Below are 17,413 nucleotides of genomic sequence, written 5' to 3'. Positions count from 1 at the left end.
CCTAAAAAAATTGGTTAAAAGGTTTTGGTTCAAATTCAAATTTTCAAATTTTTAGGCTAGTAATGAGTGTTAAAGTCATTTTCTAAAGGGGACCTTATACGGGGGGTAGGATCATTTATGGGCCGATCCTAAAAAAAATTGGTAGAGAGATTTTGGTTCTTAAGAAACATACTTATACCGAATTTCATCGCTATACTTGCATTTTGGGACCAGTAATGAGTGTTAAAGTAATTTTCAGAAGGGGACCTTATATGGGGGGAAGGGTCATTTAAGATCGATCCTCAAAAAATTTGGTAGAAAGATTTTGGCTCATATGAAACTTATTTATGTCGAATTTCATCGCTATACTTGTACTTCTAAAGCAGTTATGCCCGTTAAAGCTGTTTTTTTGGAGGTCCACTTGTATGGGGGCTATCCGAAAAAGTGGACCGATATTGCCCATTTTCAATACCAAACAAACCTTAACAATAGATAATATTTATGCAAAATTTCAGCTGTCTAGCTCCTCTCGTGTGGTCCCTATCATGATTTCAACAGACAGACGGACGGACGGACGGACGGACATGGCTAGATTGTCTTAGAATTTAATAAGGGCCCGGAATATATATACTTTTGTGGGTCTATGATGAATATTTCGATGTGTTACAAACGGAATGACAAAATCAATATACCCCCCATCTTTTTTGATGGTGGGTATAAAAAGAATTAATTTATGAGCAAAACGCTGAAAGATTTTTAAATTTTATTATTTTGCAATTTTTAGTATGTAAAACAATTAAAATTTAACGAATTACTATAAAATTTTACATATTAAATATTTATAAAAAAAATTTAAACTATTTTATTGACATAAAACATTAATATGCGCCGGCAAAAGTACAATTTGTTTTGTGTAAATTAGCAAAAAAAAAAAACAAATTACAACAAAACACCTATATAAACGTACAAATCAAATATCTAAGATATTTTAATTAAATTTTTAATTAATTCAAGCTTGACACAAATTTTGTAAATAAAATTCATCACTTAAAAGTAAACACTTTAAAAATTATACTATTTACTTAAAACAAACTAAATGCACTTAAAAAATTTCACAAATTTCTTAGTCTTATTTAAGTTTTTGTACAAAATTTGGGGGGACAATAACCCCTTCCTCCACTCAGTACAATTTCTGCCATTATTATTTCATTTAATTTGTATTTAATTGTTTTTATAGCTTAATTAGTTTTTCAATTAATCCTTCCACTGATATGACAACCAAATTGAGCAGTTTTTATTTGTTTTTGCTTCTTATTGTTATTATTTGTACATAATACTCGCTCTCTTGCACACTTACGCTCTGTTCTGCAAAAGAAACTGGGGGAAAAAAGCACAGACACAGACTTAGTGGCCCCAAAAACAAACAAATATTCTTCTATCTAGTAACTAAGAGAAAGAGAGTGACAGAGAGAGTAAGAGTTTGGGGATAAAATGATTACAACAACAAATACAATAAATATTTATTTGAAAAAAAAAACTGTGACAAACTAACAGACTGACAACTCTATAATAATACTGGCACGTATTAAAGGCAAACAGGAAAATTTAAACGAAAAATATATTAAAAATAAAACTTTATTAACGATAAATGACAGAAAGAGACAACATTTTTTTCTTAGTTTTAAGGAAAACTAAGAGTTTTTGTAATAGTACTAAAAACAGCTGAGAAAATTTTTATTTTATTTCATAGATACTAAACAAAAAAGAAGAATATGTATTGTAAAAACACACATAAAACTTTAATATAAAATAAAAAAACCATGACACGGAACCGTAGCAAAAAGGTGACAAAATTATATGAACTATTTAACATTAAGAAACAACACAAAAAACGCCAACAAAAACAACAAGAATAGTCGAATGTTGAACTATTTTAGTTTTATAGTTTTTTCTTTTTTTGTACAATGTGCATGTATTTGTAATTTAAACAAACAATACACTTTAACACTTTTTTTCCAACTACTATTTGGAATTATTAAAAACCACAATGGCTGTTAAAAGTAATAGAGTTTAAGTTTTGTGTGTTTAGCAATGTGTTGTTGTTGTTTTTGCTACATACAAAACCCCAACTGAAAAGCAGAAAAAAAAACTAAACAAGAAAGAGCAACAATTATATTGTAGTTAAAAAGAGATAAAATGATATTATTCTACTTCTGCTATTTTTTTCAACACATCAACAATACAGTTACACTTGGAGTTGTAAATAAATTTGCTGTTGTTGTTGTTGTCTGTCCATCACCCATTAATAAAATTACCCCTCTCTGATTAATCAATAAACTCTAATAACAGCCAACAACAAAACTCACCATGGTGAATAATAAAGAGGCGTTGTTTTGCTTAAGCAAAAGGGGAATTAGTTAAATTCACCTCAACTCTTTAAATTGAACTACTTTAAGCTAAAGAGAGAACAATAGTGTAAGGAAAAAAGAAATAGCAATAGTTTAACCACAAAAAAGAGTATAAACAAATATAAAAATGGTGTTTGCTGAGGCTCAGCCAAGCAAGAGTAAATGAGTAAACATATACATCTATTTCATTCGATCTTTTGTTAAATTGATTATATTTTTTTCTGTTGTTTTTTTTTTTTTTTAACCACCTTGTTTAGTTCACACACACAAACACTTTGGGGAGAATAATTTTGAGTATCTGTGTAACTGACAGTGAGTGCAGAGTGTGTTTTTTTGTATCCGTGAGGTTTTAAGTGAATGAACCGAGATTTCATAGGAATACTTAACAGTTCAGTTGTTAAACAGTCGTGATCTCAGAAAGACGTGTCTGATGTCAACGAGCGCTTAAATTTAATTTGTCTTGAAAGAAAAAAAAAAACAAACTAAACAATTAGAGAATATTTAATACAAGTGTTTTTAGTTATTTTGCCTTTGTATAACATGACAAGCAAAAGAGAGAGCAAACAATTTAAAAATTAGCAAAAATTAATCAGGCAATCATTTAATTAAAAACAAATTTTCCAATTACTATTGGAAAAACACTTAATAAAAATTAAACAAGTGCTATAAGGAATATTATTACAAATAAATAAATAAAAATCAATTTATTAACAAAAGGAATATTAACTAAAAAATTAAAGTGCAATGTTTTAAATAAAAAACAAAACCAATTAAGAAAAATTTAAAAGGAAATTAAAAAAAAATAATTTAAACAAAATTTATCTTCCTGTTGTGTTTAATAAAAAAATAAAAGACTGTTAACAGCATTAATTGCAAAATAAAACTACAAACTTTATGTTGAAATTGTCATCTTCAGGAATGACAGTCACTGGTTTACGTGCGAATATGACTAGCCCGACGGTACCGCCGCAAACAGCTATGAACACTACAACCAGCTCCACTACAGTTGTGGTGCAACCACTCAACACAACAACTACAGCATCAGCACTGGGGGCCAATACACCCACCTCGCCCTCAGCCTTAATCATGGCCCATCAACAGCATTTAAGGAATTTACAGCATTCCCATCATGCCATCAACAAAACCACATCAAGACTTAGTAATTTTAGTGTGGCCTCTTTGCTGGCCGACACCAGGCCACGTACCCCACCCTGCAGCGGAGACAATGGCTCACAAACGGCACCCACAAATCTATCGAGTACTCCATCGGCCGCTACTTCACCCGTGTCACATGAATCGAACTCTTCACCTGCCTCGCCAAATCATCATGCTCACCAACACAACCAGCCCCAGCAACATCCCCAGTTCCATTCCGTGGCCATGGCTCATCATGCCAACTTACTGCATGCCGCCCAAGCGGCAGCAGCAGCTCATGCTCAACATCAACATGCGGCCGCTATGGCAGCGGCGGCAGCTGCTGTTGGTGCCAGCAATCCCAATGGACCCTCTCACTTAACACATCATTTGCCTAATCACTTAAGACATCCGCTAAATCCCAGTGGCATGCCACCAGCCGGTTCCCTACTCATACAAACCAACACCTCACCCTCACCAAATAGCAACAATCCCACAACCACCACACCGCCCGCTTCGTCAGCCAGTTCCACCGCCAACACCGAGTGCAATGTCAATACAACTACCTCCACACAGCCGACGGCGAAAAGTGAACGTCACTCGCCCATTGGTTCCTCCATAGACTCTGAATTGGAATACGATGATGAGTTGAACGAACAGGATTTGGAACATGATGAAGAAGAAGATTCAATAGTCGATATCGAAGATATGAATGCTGATGACTCCCCACGTTCCACACCCGATGGCTTGGATTCAAGTAAATCACCCGATGGCCATGGTTCTCTGCCGAATTCACCTCATTTATTGTCACCCGCCGCTTTAGCAGCTTCTGGCCATGTGCCCATCAGACCGACACCATTTAGTGCTTTAGCTGCCGCAGCTGTTGCCTGGGGTGGTATTGGTGGTGCTGGTGTACCTTGGCCAGGTGCCCGTCAAATGCCACCCTTTGGACCACCAGGTTTATTTCCCGGACAAGGTTTTGGTGGAGGAGGTAAGTGTCATTTTCATTTTTTTTACTTTAAATTAGAGTGTGTTTATTGAAACAAAAGCAATCATTTAGTTATTTTTTTTTTACAAATGGTTTCTTCCTCATTAATCTGTTAATTAATGAATCATTCATTGTGAGCGGGAGAAAAATGCGGGTTTTCAATTTGTTGTTTGTGTAAAACACAAACATTGACTTAAAACAATAAAAATTTAGGGAGATTTTTTTTGTATTTATTTCAAACCCCTACAACCTAATTGTTATTATTACGATTATACCAGAAAAAAATTGTATATATTGTCTCATAAATTGCAATTTATGAAGACCACAGCTATTTAAACAGTTATAAATTGTTGCTGTTTTAAATTGTTATTTAGTGTACTGTACACTCGAGCAATAAAAATCTGACAATTATTTTTATTAAATTTATTTTAACAGGGAAAACGTACGAAGCTAAAAAACATTGAATTTTTTTGTAACGTTTTTATAAAATGCACAATTCACACTTGAGCAAAAAAAGTATGAAAAAGTAGGAATTGAAAAAGTTGGAAAATTTTACATTTTGCATATGATTAAAGACTGCTAATAAAAAAAACTAGTGTTTTCTTAAACATTTCTCACATTAAAAGGGTCTGTTTATAGTTTTTTCGCTTTATGGTCAAAGCAAAACAGCAAAAACTGCAACACTTTGTCAGTGTCAGTGTTCATTTTTGAAAGTGTGGCTACACTGATAACGAACCCTTTACTACAAGAATTTCCGGAGTTTTTTTGCTCTTGTTTCATTGGACAAAAACCAATTTCTTGGTGTTTTATGTGGTCGGAAGAGGTAACTTGTAATTCACTAGGAAAGTTAGTTTATAAACTAAAGTTTTTTTTAAAGTAATTTTCAATACATTATAATGTTCTTTAGGCGGCCATAGACATAATGAACCTTAATTGTTGTAAATTTAGCAGAAATTAAGTTTTTAAATGTTTGAATTTAAAGTTTAACTTTTTTACTGAATTTTGAAATTTATGTCTTGGTAGAGCATTACTAAGCTTAAGCTAAAGTTCAAAAGTTTAAGCTCTAAACGTTTTAATAAAAGATGTGAAATTTTCACTTAAATTTTAAGTTCGTAAGTTTCTTTTGACAGAGTTTGTATACATTTTCCTTTACATGCAGTTTATCTTTCTTCCTTTAATAAAAATCTTTTACAACAGCGTTAAAATTTCCTATTTTTTGGTCACTTTCTTCCTATATTTCCTTTTGTTACTCTTCAAAAAAACATTTCTCTCACTTTTACCCAAACAGGTGACAATATTCTTATTAGTTTATGTTGTAACACATTTTTAAAGAGTGTCTGCCTGTGTTTTTGTCATTTCATCTTCGTTTTACTTATTTTTGAATATTTGTTTTTGTAGTTAAAGAGACTTTTACCTGTCACATTATTTTCTTTTATCGATACGATAGTCGAGTGTTTTGTCACACAGCAGGTTATCGCTGTCAACAGTTCGTCTTCGTTTAAACACGTATAAAAGAAAAGAAAACACACCAGCAACATCTAAAAAAACAAACCAACAACAACATCACAATGCAACATCACAGTAGTAAAACAGAAGAATTGTTTTTGTTGTATGAGTGTCAGTGTCAAAGTGTGTGAAGTATTTAAAGCCTTTTTTTCTCCCATGTTAAAACAAAAGGACTCTTTAAGAGTTTTGAAGCCCAACAAATACTGTCAGATTTTTCATTATGATAAAATAAGACAAGTCAAACAAAACACTGTTTTTAAATACGAAAAAAAGAAAGAAAAGAAATATTTGACAAGCGGCACAAGTCGGTAATTTACTTTCAAGTCTCAAAAGTATTTTATTAACTACAATTGGCCGTACAATGTTTCAAACCTGACTACCGTTTGTATAGAGACGGACGGACGTATACAAGTCTTTTGACATATTACACCTGATTATTAACAACATTATGGCTGTTGTCTGTTTTTTTTTTCGTTACACTTAATTAGCTGTAGAAAAGAATTTAACTTTGTTACAATTACGTTTAAGATTAAGAAAACAGCTTTTTCTTTGAGTAAATGATAAGACTTTTTTTACCACACATTTATTTTTTTTTATCATTTACACTTTTCTCACACGCGCTGCTGTTTTTTTGTACAAAATTTAATTACTTTTTTTAAACTATTTATAGTGGCTTAAAACACCATAAATTTTTATATCTTTAACTGTGATAAATTGTCTAGAAATGCAGCTTTTTTTTCATAAGAAATTTTCATTCATTCCTTCTTCATTGTTGTCGTTGTTAGTTCCTTGCCTTGAAGTTGCAAGTTGTGTTGTTGTCTTCTTGGTGTTGGTGTGTGCAATTATAACAACAATTAATTGTTTGGAAAAACTAGTAGGTGTGTCTTGTTGGTTTTTTTGTTGTATTTAGTTTCCTATTTACAACACTTTTGTTTAAAAGTTACAACAAAAAGTGGCAACAACACAACAACCCACCTTTAAAACACGCAATTTTGTGCAGAAGACAAAAAGCAACAAAAAAACTGAACAAAACAAATACTTAAAGTCTTGACATGCATAACTTTTAACACCATTTGTTAAAGCCATGCAATTACACCCGAAACTTGTTTAACGGTTTAGTTTAGATAAACAAAATTTTTAAAGTTGATCATTAATTAGCTTTGAAGTTTAACAAAAGAAGTTTTGAAAGCTTTAAGCTTAATTTAGAAGTTGCTTTAAAAACTTTAAAGTTTTAGCTGTCAGCTTAGAAATAATTTAATACAGTAATTTGACTTTAGCTAGTAGAAATAGTCTCTAGTGTTTTTTTACTCTTATTAGCCATCTTATTTTAAACCTTTTTTTTTTTTTTTGTTCAACCTTTCTGTAATATGGCTAGAAATTTTGTCATGTTTAATTTAAAGTTTCCTAAAGCTTCTGCAATTCTACTGCAGAATTTTATTTTCACAAAACGTACAACAAAAAAAAAACTATTACAATTTTGCACGCCATTTCTTGTTTGAAAAAATCCCAAGTTAAATAGAAAAGAAAAATAGAAAAGAAAATAGAAAAGAAAAATTCAAAAAATAGAAAATTTTGTTGAAAATGATTTGTTGTCAGTATTTTCTTTATGAAGGCCATAAATTAAACAAAAAACTTAAGGAATAAATATTGTTAGTCATTTGTTGACAATTGTTAGTTTTTGCGGCAATTTGTTAATATTAGCCAAGTTGTGCTGTTTACAAACTGTTTGTTTTTTTCTCTCTCTCTCTGTGTATTTACATAGAGGTGCCAGCTTGTCAATGTTTAAAGTAATTTACATGTATGTATGACCAGGTTACACATTGTATATGAATGAGTTTCCATTTAGTTTTTGTTGTTGTCTTCTAAAGTAAATTATTTTCTATTTGTAGTTGTCTATCTATCTTGTCAAAGCAATTAGCAATATTATTATTATTAATAAACATTGATGACATTTATATGGCATTTATAGACTAATCACTTGTTAGGTTTGTTTAGCAAAAACAACAAAAAAAAAAAACACACAACAGCTACTGAAACTAAAAAGAAAATAATAATAATTAACAAACACCTTTTAAATGACCATGAATAGCAAATAAAAATACTTTTTTTTATTAATATGTTTAAATTTAATATTCATAATTTGAAATGAAAGTTTAGTTGTTTTATGTTTTAAAGGCGAAAATATTTTAAATTGTTTTTTTATATTTTATATGGTTTTTAAATTAAAAAAGATTTTATCTTAGTTATATTTTAATTAAAGAAATGATTTGCTGAGTTTTTATAATAAAAAGTTTCAACCAGTTTTTGTTAATTTTTTAAATTCGTATCAAAATTTTTAACATTTTTATAAATCTTTTACTTTAGTTTATTTTATATTTTGTGTTATTCTAAGAATTTAGTTAAAATTTTATAGTTTCAGTATAAATTTTTTTATGAAATATGAAAAAGTTTCCATTAAAACTTTAGTTGAAATATTAAGCTTTTCCTATAGAAGTTTGGAGACTTTACTTTTTGTTCCAAAGTGTAATTTATAATTACTGACTTTTGTAAACCAATTTTTTTTTGCAAAACTTTTAATAAGTCACGCATACTTTTAATCCTGTATTAAATATTGAGGCTGTAAGCATCTTTCTCTCCGTGATTTTTTTATTTGTCAATTGAATTGGTTTATAGGCTGCAAAAGCTTTTCTTTTACCCTTTTTTCTTTAAAACATTAAACCAAAAACAGCAGCAAAAGAAGAAAGAAAAAAAAAACATTGCCATGTCAAATCTACGGCTAAAAACTGAAAACGTGAGTAGGTTGAAAATGGTATTTACAGCTGTATGTCTGTAAATAAGTCTGTCTGTCTGTCCTCGGTTTTTTTCTTACATTTTCATTTTTTTTTTTTTTTTTGTTTTTTTGTAGTCACTCATAATAAACATACACGCATTTTGCAGCTCAAAGCCTAAACATCTTATCTTAACTTGGCTGGTTAATACGAACATAAAACTCAAGTTAAATGATAAAATGAAATGGGAAACAACGACCAAACAAACATGTAAAGTTGAGTTACAAAAAAAAAAAATACAAATGACAGAAAAAAAAATGAAAAAGAACTAGTTAAACAGCCATAATTACATACACTAAATAGCAAGAGGAAAGTTAAGTTAAAAGGCATGAAAAGATATCAAGGAATTTTAATAACCACACACATCATATAACGCTTATTAATTAAAACTTGCTCGAACAGCAAAACTAACAGCAGCAGTAGCAGCCAACAGCAATTATGTGTAAAATAATGGAAAATTCTAGGAAAAATCAATAAAAGTGCAAATTTACTTAAAGAAAACGTGTCGTTACATTCACATTTAGTTGTTAATTTTTTTGGCTTTTGTAAGTAGTTTGCGTTCGATTAGGTGCAGAGTTTTATGATATATTTTTACCTTAAATTGTTATAGCTATTTTCTTGCCATATAAACAAAATATTTATTAACAAACAAAACATGTTGTTTGTTTTGTTTTCAAAGGTATTTATGTGTATTGTTGTTGATTTCAATTAATTTGCAATCTCTCTAAGGTATTGTAACAAAATAAGCCCCACAATAAAACCATATTATTGGAAGAGTGATGAAATGTCTGTCTACTGTGTTTAGCCTCATCATCATGATGTTTGTTGTCGTCATCATTATCAACATCTCCTCAGCCATTATTGATTAAAAGCTATAAAATGTTGTTAAACTTAAGTTTGTGATTTTTTCTTTATTTTTTTTGTTATTTCTCAAGTCTGGTTTTGATTTTTAGATTTACTGTAACGTGTAGTTATGTATGTATGTGTTTTTTGTGAGAGTGTATTGTGGCAACAACGCGTTGCAAATTGCTTTGCAATTAGTTTTTCATTAAATTAAAACGCGTTGCAATTTTTGTAACCATATTAAGATTTTTAATTGCAAAAAATCATTTTTTTTTGTTGCTGTAGTTGTTGTTGTTGTTGCTGCTGCTGCAATTTGATTTCTTGTAAAGTGATCAGTTTTTCGCCTTAAAGTGAAAACGATTTCACAATAACATTTTCATGTCTAAAGTTTTGTTTTGTCTTGTCTTGGTTTTTATCTAACGATCTTACAATCTAACTATCTGGTATTGACTGTCTGTCTATCACTACAATAGTTGACAGGTCGCCTCTTTATTGTTGCTTTAGTGTACAGAAAACAAAAAAAAAAAAAAAAACAACAAACTATTTACTAATGTAATTGGAAAAAACAACAAAATGTTTTAATGTAATTATACGCCTGAGTGTAGGCAATTGGCAATTGCTGAATTTCATAACAATTTTGTGTTGTTTGTCATTTAATTAATACCAAATTAGTTAAATTCTAAATTAAAAAATATAAAATACTGTTTTATAATAAGCCATTTAAACAACAAGTGCTTTTTATTTTGATTGCAAATAAAACTTGTTAAAAGTTGCTTAACGCCCCCAGACCACACAGCAAGACTTCTTTAGACATTATGTTTTTCGAAAAAAAAAAAAACTGTGTCAATTAAATTACACAATTAACACCTTTAGTTTTAAAGGAATTGCTGGTTCTTTTTTTAAAGTTATCAATTTTGAAATTTGAAAAATTTCTTAATTATTTAAATTTTTTCTTAATATTAATTTGGTTAGTAAATTTTTGTGAATTGTGTTTTGTTTATTGATTTGTCAAAACAAATGTTTAAACGCTTGTTATCAAAAATATTTTATTTTTAGCCACGTTTTAACTTTAACACCAAACCTTAAATTTCAATAAAAAAAACCAGTTGTTGCTTTTCTTTTTCGAACCAACTAATAAAGTGTTTTTTTTTTTTTTGGCTGTTATTTACATAAACTTTTAAAATTTGAATTTTTCATCTCAATTACTGTTGTTGTAGGGCTTAGTGTGTGTGTATATTAAATTGAAATTAATCGCTTATAAAAATGTTTAAACAAAAACAAATGCTTGTTGATAAATAAACGCTTTTTCTCAACTCTTTAAATTGATACAATAATAAAAATACAAAAATGTCACACTAATTACTTAATGATCGAAAATACAGCCACAACAAAACTATAAAAAATTCAACAAAAAAACTCTTTAAATATTAAACTACCTGACTTACTGGTTGACACACAAAATAATAATAAATTAAACATAGAGAGTTTAGTTTCAAAGTGGTCTATGTTAGCTTAAACGAAAATAAAACATATTTAAACTTTTCAAAAAATTTACTTTCAATATTGATATTGTTGATATTAAGCTTTACAATTTGAATTTTTGGCCTTTTTATAAAATCTTGAAAAACTCTACTTAGCCTATTTTGCTTCTAAATTGTTTGATATGGCTTATTTTTATTGGTAACACTTTCCAAATGCTCTATAATAAACACATCTTCCGTTTATTTAATTAGTTTTAAAAATTCATTTCTTAGTTTAAATGGTCAGTTAAGCTGTTTTGACTTTTAATCAAAATAACATTAATTAGGCACTTAAATTGGTATTTTTATTATAAATAAATAAAAAATTTCTTTAAAATTTTAATAGTGGCAAATTTCCTTATGTGTGTTCAAGGTGCAAAGTTTAAATATTGTTTTTTTTTTTTTTTTTGTTTTGATTTGATAAAAAACTATAACAACTTCCTAACAAAACTGCTTCTTAACTCTTCATAATTTGTTATTACTCTGAGGAAACTTAAGTTTCCTAAACAAAACTTTAGAGCTTTTAAAAACTTTCTCAAATAATTTTATTTAAAATTTTGTTAATGTCCAAGTTCAAATTAAAAACAGCACACGCTTGTTTGCTAATTATCTAAATAAATGAAAAAAAAGCAAAACAATTCAATTAATTGTTTAATTAATTGTGAAATTAAAATTTTGCCTTAATAGCAGCAATTCTTCCGTCTTTTTGCTTCGATCACTTCTCTTCACAGCAGTTGAGTTTATTTGCTGTCAGGTTTTTAGTTGAAATTGTAAATTTTTCATTGTTTTGTTGATTTAATACTTTTGTTAATTTTAAGAATGCCTTTGTTTTATGCATTTACAAATGATGCAATAAATTATGGTTGTCTCTTCTTCATTTTCATCTACTCTTCCTCAGCTACAACAACTGTTAATGCAGCAAAGTGTTGCATGGCTGGCAAACAGCAACAACAGCAGCAGCAGTTGTGTGTGTTTTTTTTTTGGTTGCAAGCCATGTGACCTTATTATTTATATAAATTTATATATTTTGTTGCATTGTTTTTAAGTTTTTTTTTATTCTTCTGTTTGTTTTCTGGTTTTGTGTCATTGTCTGTTTGTCAAGTGTTTTAAATTGTCTTTTATTGTTGTTGGTGCTGCTGCTGCTGTTAAACACTTGAAATTTCAATTTAAATCTTTGTGGTTTTTAAAGGGGAGCCACCACGCTGCTTTAACAAATATACACTTGTTACTTTGACTTTTCCTTAGCCAAACGTATAGAAGAAATGGAAATCTAGTCAGCCTTAACATGACTCAAATCAAAATTCCAGGGAGGCTTTTAAACAGCAATAGTTGGCTAAATATATTTGTTTTTTCTCTTTTAATAGGTATTAAATTTAATTTAAATTTAATTACTTTATCAATCAAAAGCTATAAAAAACCATAAAAGAATTTACTTTTTTTTGCTTTAATTGCTTTTAATGTTAATGGCTGTTGTGCCCGAGTGAGTGTGTTTTCTTTTTATTTAAAATTGCCATTTGTATGTTGAGTCTATTTTTGAAATTCCCTGTGTTCTGTGAAATAAATGACGATGATGGAAATCATTTGTTAATGGTGTCAAATGGTTTTGCAATGTCAACACATTTTAAATTTAATTAATTGATTGCCTTTTGTTCAAAAAAAAAAAAAAATAAATAAATAAATAAAATAACACACGCTAAATTAATTACTTTTTTGTTTTGTGCTCAATATGTTAAAAAAAATACTAATTTTTTGTTACTTTCTATTTATTTTTAGACAATAATGAACCTCCTCGCATTAAATGTAATTTGCGCAAACACAAGCCAAATCGTAAGCCCCGCACCCCCTTTACCACTCAACAGTTGTTATCGCTGGAAAAGAAATTCCGCGAGAAACAATATTTGAGCATAGCGGAGAGAGCGGAATTTTCCTCATCTTTAAGATTGACTGAGACACAAGTGAAAATTTGGTTTCAAAATCGTCGTGCCAAGGCGAAACGTTTGCAGGAAGCGGAAATTGAAAAAATTAAAATGGCTGCTTTGGGTCGTGGTGGTCCAGGGGCTCAATGGGCCATGGCTGGTTATTTTCATCCCAGTTTAATGCATTTGGGTTAGGAACAACTTGAAACCTAAACCTATACAACACACCAAAGTTTTCCCCTTCCTCCCCCTGACCTCTACTGCTACAAATTTTTCCCTAAAGAAAAATCTCCCGCAAAAAAACAGTAGCTCCCCAATATGCGCCTGTAATTTTTAATTTTAAAAAATCTAAAAATAAACCCCAAATTGCTGTGATGTTAGCGCATTTTAATTGTAAATATTTTATTTAAAACCAACAAAAAAAAACAAATCACCAAGCTGTAAATTTTTGTAAATTAAACAACAGAATCTAGATCTAAAAAACACAAACAGAAAGCACTAAATATGATTCCTAAATTGTAAAGTTAAAATTAAAACAACATAAATGCTTAAACAAATTTATGTTAATTGTACAGAATAAATAATAGTCTTTATTTATAAATAAAAAATAAAAATCCTTTTTAAATTATTATTTTCTTTTGTAAATTACTTAAAGGAAACTATTTTATGTTTCTTTTTTAATTTTATGCTAAACTAATTATTGTTTATTTTTTTTATTAAATTGTATTGTAAAAATGTTTATAAGTACAACCTTTGTAATTATGTATTAATTTTAATCTAATTATTAAATTAATATAACAAAAACTCTAGTGTTAAATTATTAATTAAAGAATTAAATCTTTAATAATTATAAAGCATTTGACTGCTGCAAAGTTAAAAAAACAACAAAAAGAATGCAAATAAATCACAGTAAATTCAATAAAATTATGATAGAATTTATAAATTATAGTTATTATCATTATTAAATTAATGAATTAATGATTAAATAAATGAAGTATGCATTAATTAATTATTTAATTATTAATAATGCTGAATTTAGTTGTTAAGTAAACAGTATCTGTACGTATTAAATTAAATTAAAAAAAAAAAACAAAAGAAAAAAACACAAAAAATCTAAAGAAAAAAAATATATAAAATTATAAAAAATACAAAGAAATAATTTTTGAAAAAACATAACATTCTTTTTATTGCGTTTATTTTAAACAATTTATTAAAAGGTCAGCATCATTTTTTGAATTTTCTTAAGAATACTTCACAAAATATCTAAACGGTTTATACGTGAAACTTTTAAAATACATAATTTGTTTTATTTAAAAGTTTTTAGTAAATATATCGAAAACGGGCTTTAGTACTTTTTCAGTACTTTCTCATTTCGAAAAATACAGCGGTACTCCCACAACTTATTCGGTACCTTTTCTAACTAATAAACTTTTGATAAATATGCCACATAGTCTAATCTATGGTCTAATGTATAGTCAAGTCTATAGTCTAGTCTATAGTCTAGTGTATAGTCAAGTCTATAGTCTAGTCTATAGACTAGTGTATAGTCTAGTCTATAGTCTAGTCTATAGTCTAGTATATAGTCTAGTAAATAGTCCAGTCTATAGTCTAGTCAATAGTCTAGTCTATAGTATAGTCTATAGTCTAGTCTATAGTCTAGTCTATAGTCTAGTCTACAGTCTAGTCTATAGTCTAGACTATAGACTAGACTAGTCTATAGTCTAGTCTACAGTCTAGTCTATAGTCTAGACTATAGACTAGACTATAGACTAGACTATTGACTAAACTATAGTCTAGTCTATAGTCTAGTCTATAGTCTAGTCTATAGTCTAGTCTAGTCTATAGTCTAGTCTATAGTCTAGTCTATAGTCTAGTCTATAGTCTAGTCTATAGTCTAGTCTATAGTCTAGTCTATAGTCTAGTCTATAGTCTAGTCTATAGTCTAGTCTATAGTCTAGTCTATAGTCTAGTCTATAGTCTAGTCTATAGTCTAGTCTATAGTCTAGTCTATAGTCTAGTCTATAGTCTAGTCTATAGTCTAGTCTATAGTCTAGTCTATAGTCTAGTCTATAGTCTAGTCTATAGTCTAGTCTATAGTCTAGTCTATAGTCTAGTCTATAGTCTAGTCTATAGTCTAGTCTATAGTCTAGTCTACAGTCTAGTCTATAGTCTAGTCTATAGTCTAGTCTATAGTCTAGTCTATAGTCTAGTCTATAGTCTAGTCTATAGTCTAGTCTATAGTCTAGTCTATAGTCTAGTCTATAGTCTAGTCTATAGTCTAGTCTATAGTCTAGTCTATAGTCTAGTCTATAGTCTAGTCTATAGTCTAGTCTATAGTCTAGTCTAGTCTATAGTCTAGTCTAGTCTATAGTCTAGTCTATAGTCTAGTCTATAGTCTAGTCTATAGTCTAGTCTATAGTCTAGTCTATAGTCTAGTCTATAGTCTAGTCTATAGTCTAGTCTATAGTCTAGTCTATAGTCTAGTCTATAGTCTAGTCTATAGTCTAGTCTATAGTCTAGTCTATAGTAGTCTAGTCTATAGTCTAGTCTATAGTCTAGTCTATAGTCTAGTCTATTAGTCTAGTCTATAATCTAGTCTATAGTGTAGTCTATAGTCTAGTCTATAGTCTAGTCTATAATCTTGTCTTTAGTCTAGCGTTTAGTCTAGTGTTAAGTCTAGTGTTAAGTCTAGTCTGTAGTCTAGTCTTTAGTCTACAGTACAGTCTAGCCTATAGTCAAGTCTATAGTTCAGTCTATAGTATGATCTATAGTCCAATCTATAGTGTATCCTATAGTTCAGTCTATAGTCTAGTCTATAGTTCAGTCTATTGTACAGTCTATAGTATGGTCTATTGTATGGCCTTTATTCTAGTGAAAAATTAATTTAGTACTTTAAAACCTAAAAAGTACTATTTTTGTTACAATTTGGAACTATTTTAAAATTTAAATTTTCGATGCTTGGTGCCTAATTTCCTTATATTCAGTGTTTATTTAAATATTTATTGATTATGTTTGTAAATTTGGCTACATGTAAATATATGACATATTACTCATACGCTCCATGGCATTGTGCGCTTGAGCTACTTACTGGTTTTTATCTAAAGACTCTAGATTTTAATTTGTTAACATTTAAAATAGAATAAATAAAAAGAAAATTCAAGATATGATATAAAATACAAACAGATATTCATTTGCCACACATTTCTGATGCCTGTTTGACATTAAAAATACGGGATTTTTACAGTTTTAAGAGAAAATTTCGAATCGTATTAAAAAGCAGAATATGAGTGAATATATTTACATTGTTAGCCATGACCTTTTTCCACATGGATTCTGCGCCAAATTAACTGCTCATGTTTTTGAGTTCAAGAACAAATCAAACTGTTCATAAATGAAGCGCATCTCTTATCATTCAAAACAAATACAAGTTGGACGAGCAAGTTCTGTACTATACTTATGGTGAGGCAGAACTTATAAAACACTTCCTTTAAAATTATTTTTTTAAAAGAATTAAACGCTTACATATCTGGCTGCATATTCTGGAAGTTTTTCCGCCAAAACAGTTTCCCTGTGAAGCAAAATGGTCCCCAAATAGAAATATCCCTTGTTAAATAAATGAATGAACTATTTCCGAAGACTAATAAACCACCATTAATTTAGTTATTCCATTTGTAACTTTATTCTGGACCTTACACAGAAAGAAAAATCGCATACTAAAATGTACTTTAGTTTTATCAACTTTAACTTAAAAATTCAGAAGGTTTTTATTATTTAAAACAATTTCATATTCTTAAAATAATGTTTGAGGAAAACCAATCCGCTCAGAATAATTTGAATATGGTTTATTCAATTCGTTTTTTGAGTGTATTAGATTTAAAGATGATTTAGTCTTGTCCGTCTATTAGTTTCTTTGTATGTCCGTCATTTGAAAAACGTATAAACCAAAATTTAATTAAAAAAAAGAGTTGCTCTACATATTTGGTAACTCTTTTAAAGTTCTATAATTAACCCAGCTTCCATAAAAGTTTATCTTCTGAAAATCGTCATCATATTAATATCGATATATGAGAATAACAATCAACATAAATTCAATAAATCCTGGTTATAAATGCTAAATGCTAAAGTTCGATCTATTAAGATAGTTACGATATTAATTTTTCAAGTCAGATATTTGGCAGTGTAAAAAGCAAACGGCACAAATTTGAAATAACCTTCTCCATCTTCAAAGTCACAAACAAATCTACATTAGTTAAACCATAGTCGATAGGATTTGTTAAATCCCTATTATAGA

The 17,413-nt window shown here is 29.2% G+C and overlaps 2 protein-coding genes across 2 annotated transcripts in view; both read left to right on the top strand.

Moving 5' to 3' along the window:
* LOC119601180 (protein phosphatase 1B) overlaps positions 1-17,413 on the top strand; it is a 260,061-nt gene that overhangs the window by 164,034 nt on the left and 78,614 nt on the right. The gene's annotated exons all lie outside the window — the stretch shown is intronic.
* LOC119601177 (muscle segmentation homeobox) lies at positions 2,763-13,548 on the top strand. Its single transcript, XM_037951932.1, has 2 exons — positions 2,763-4,512; positions 12,980-13,548. The coding sequence occupies exons 1-2, from the start codon at positions 3,282-3,284 to the stop codon at positions 13,315-13,317; spliced, it is 1,569 nt and encodes a 522-aa protein (XP_037807860.1). The 5' UTR covers positions 2,763-3,281; the 3' UTR covers positions 13,318-13,548.

This window comes from Lucilia sericata, unplaced genomic scaffold, assembly GCF_015586225.1.
Source record: "Lucilia sericata isolate MDLA Ls3-8-SP2 unplaced genomic scaffold, ASM1558622v1 Contig000147F_arrow, whole genome shotgun sequence".
NCBI classification, from domain to species: domain Eukaryota; kingdom Metazoa; phylum Arthropoda; class Insecta; order Diptera; family Calliphoridae; genus Lucilia; species Lucilia sericata.
This window is presented reverse-complemented; position numbering and strand designations above follow the sequence as displayed.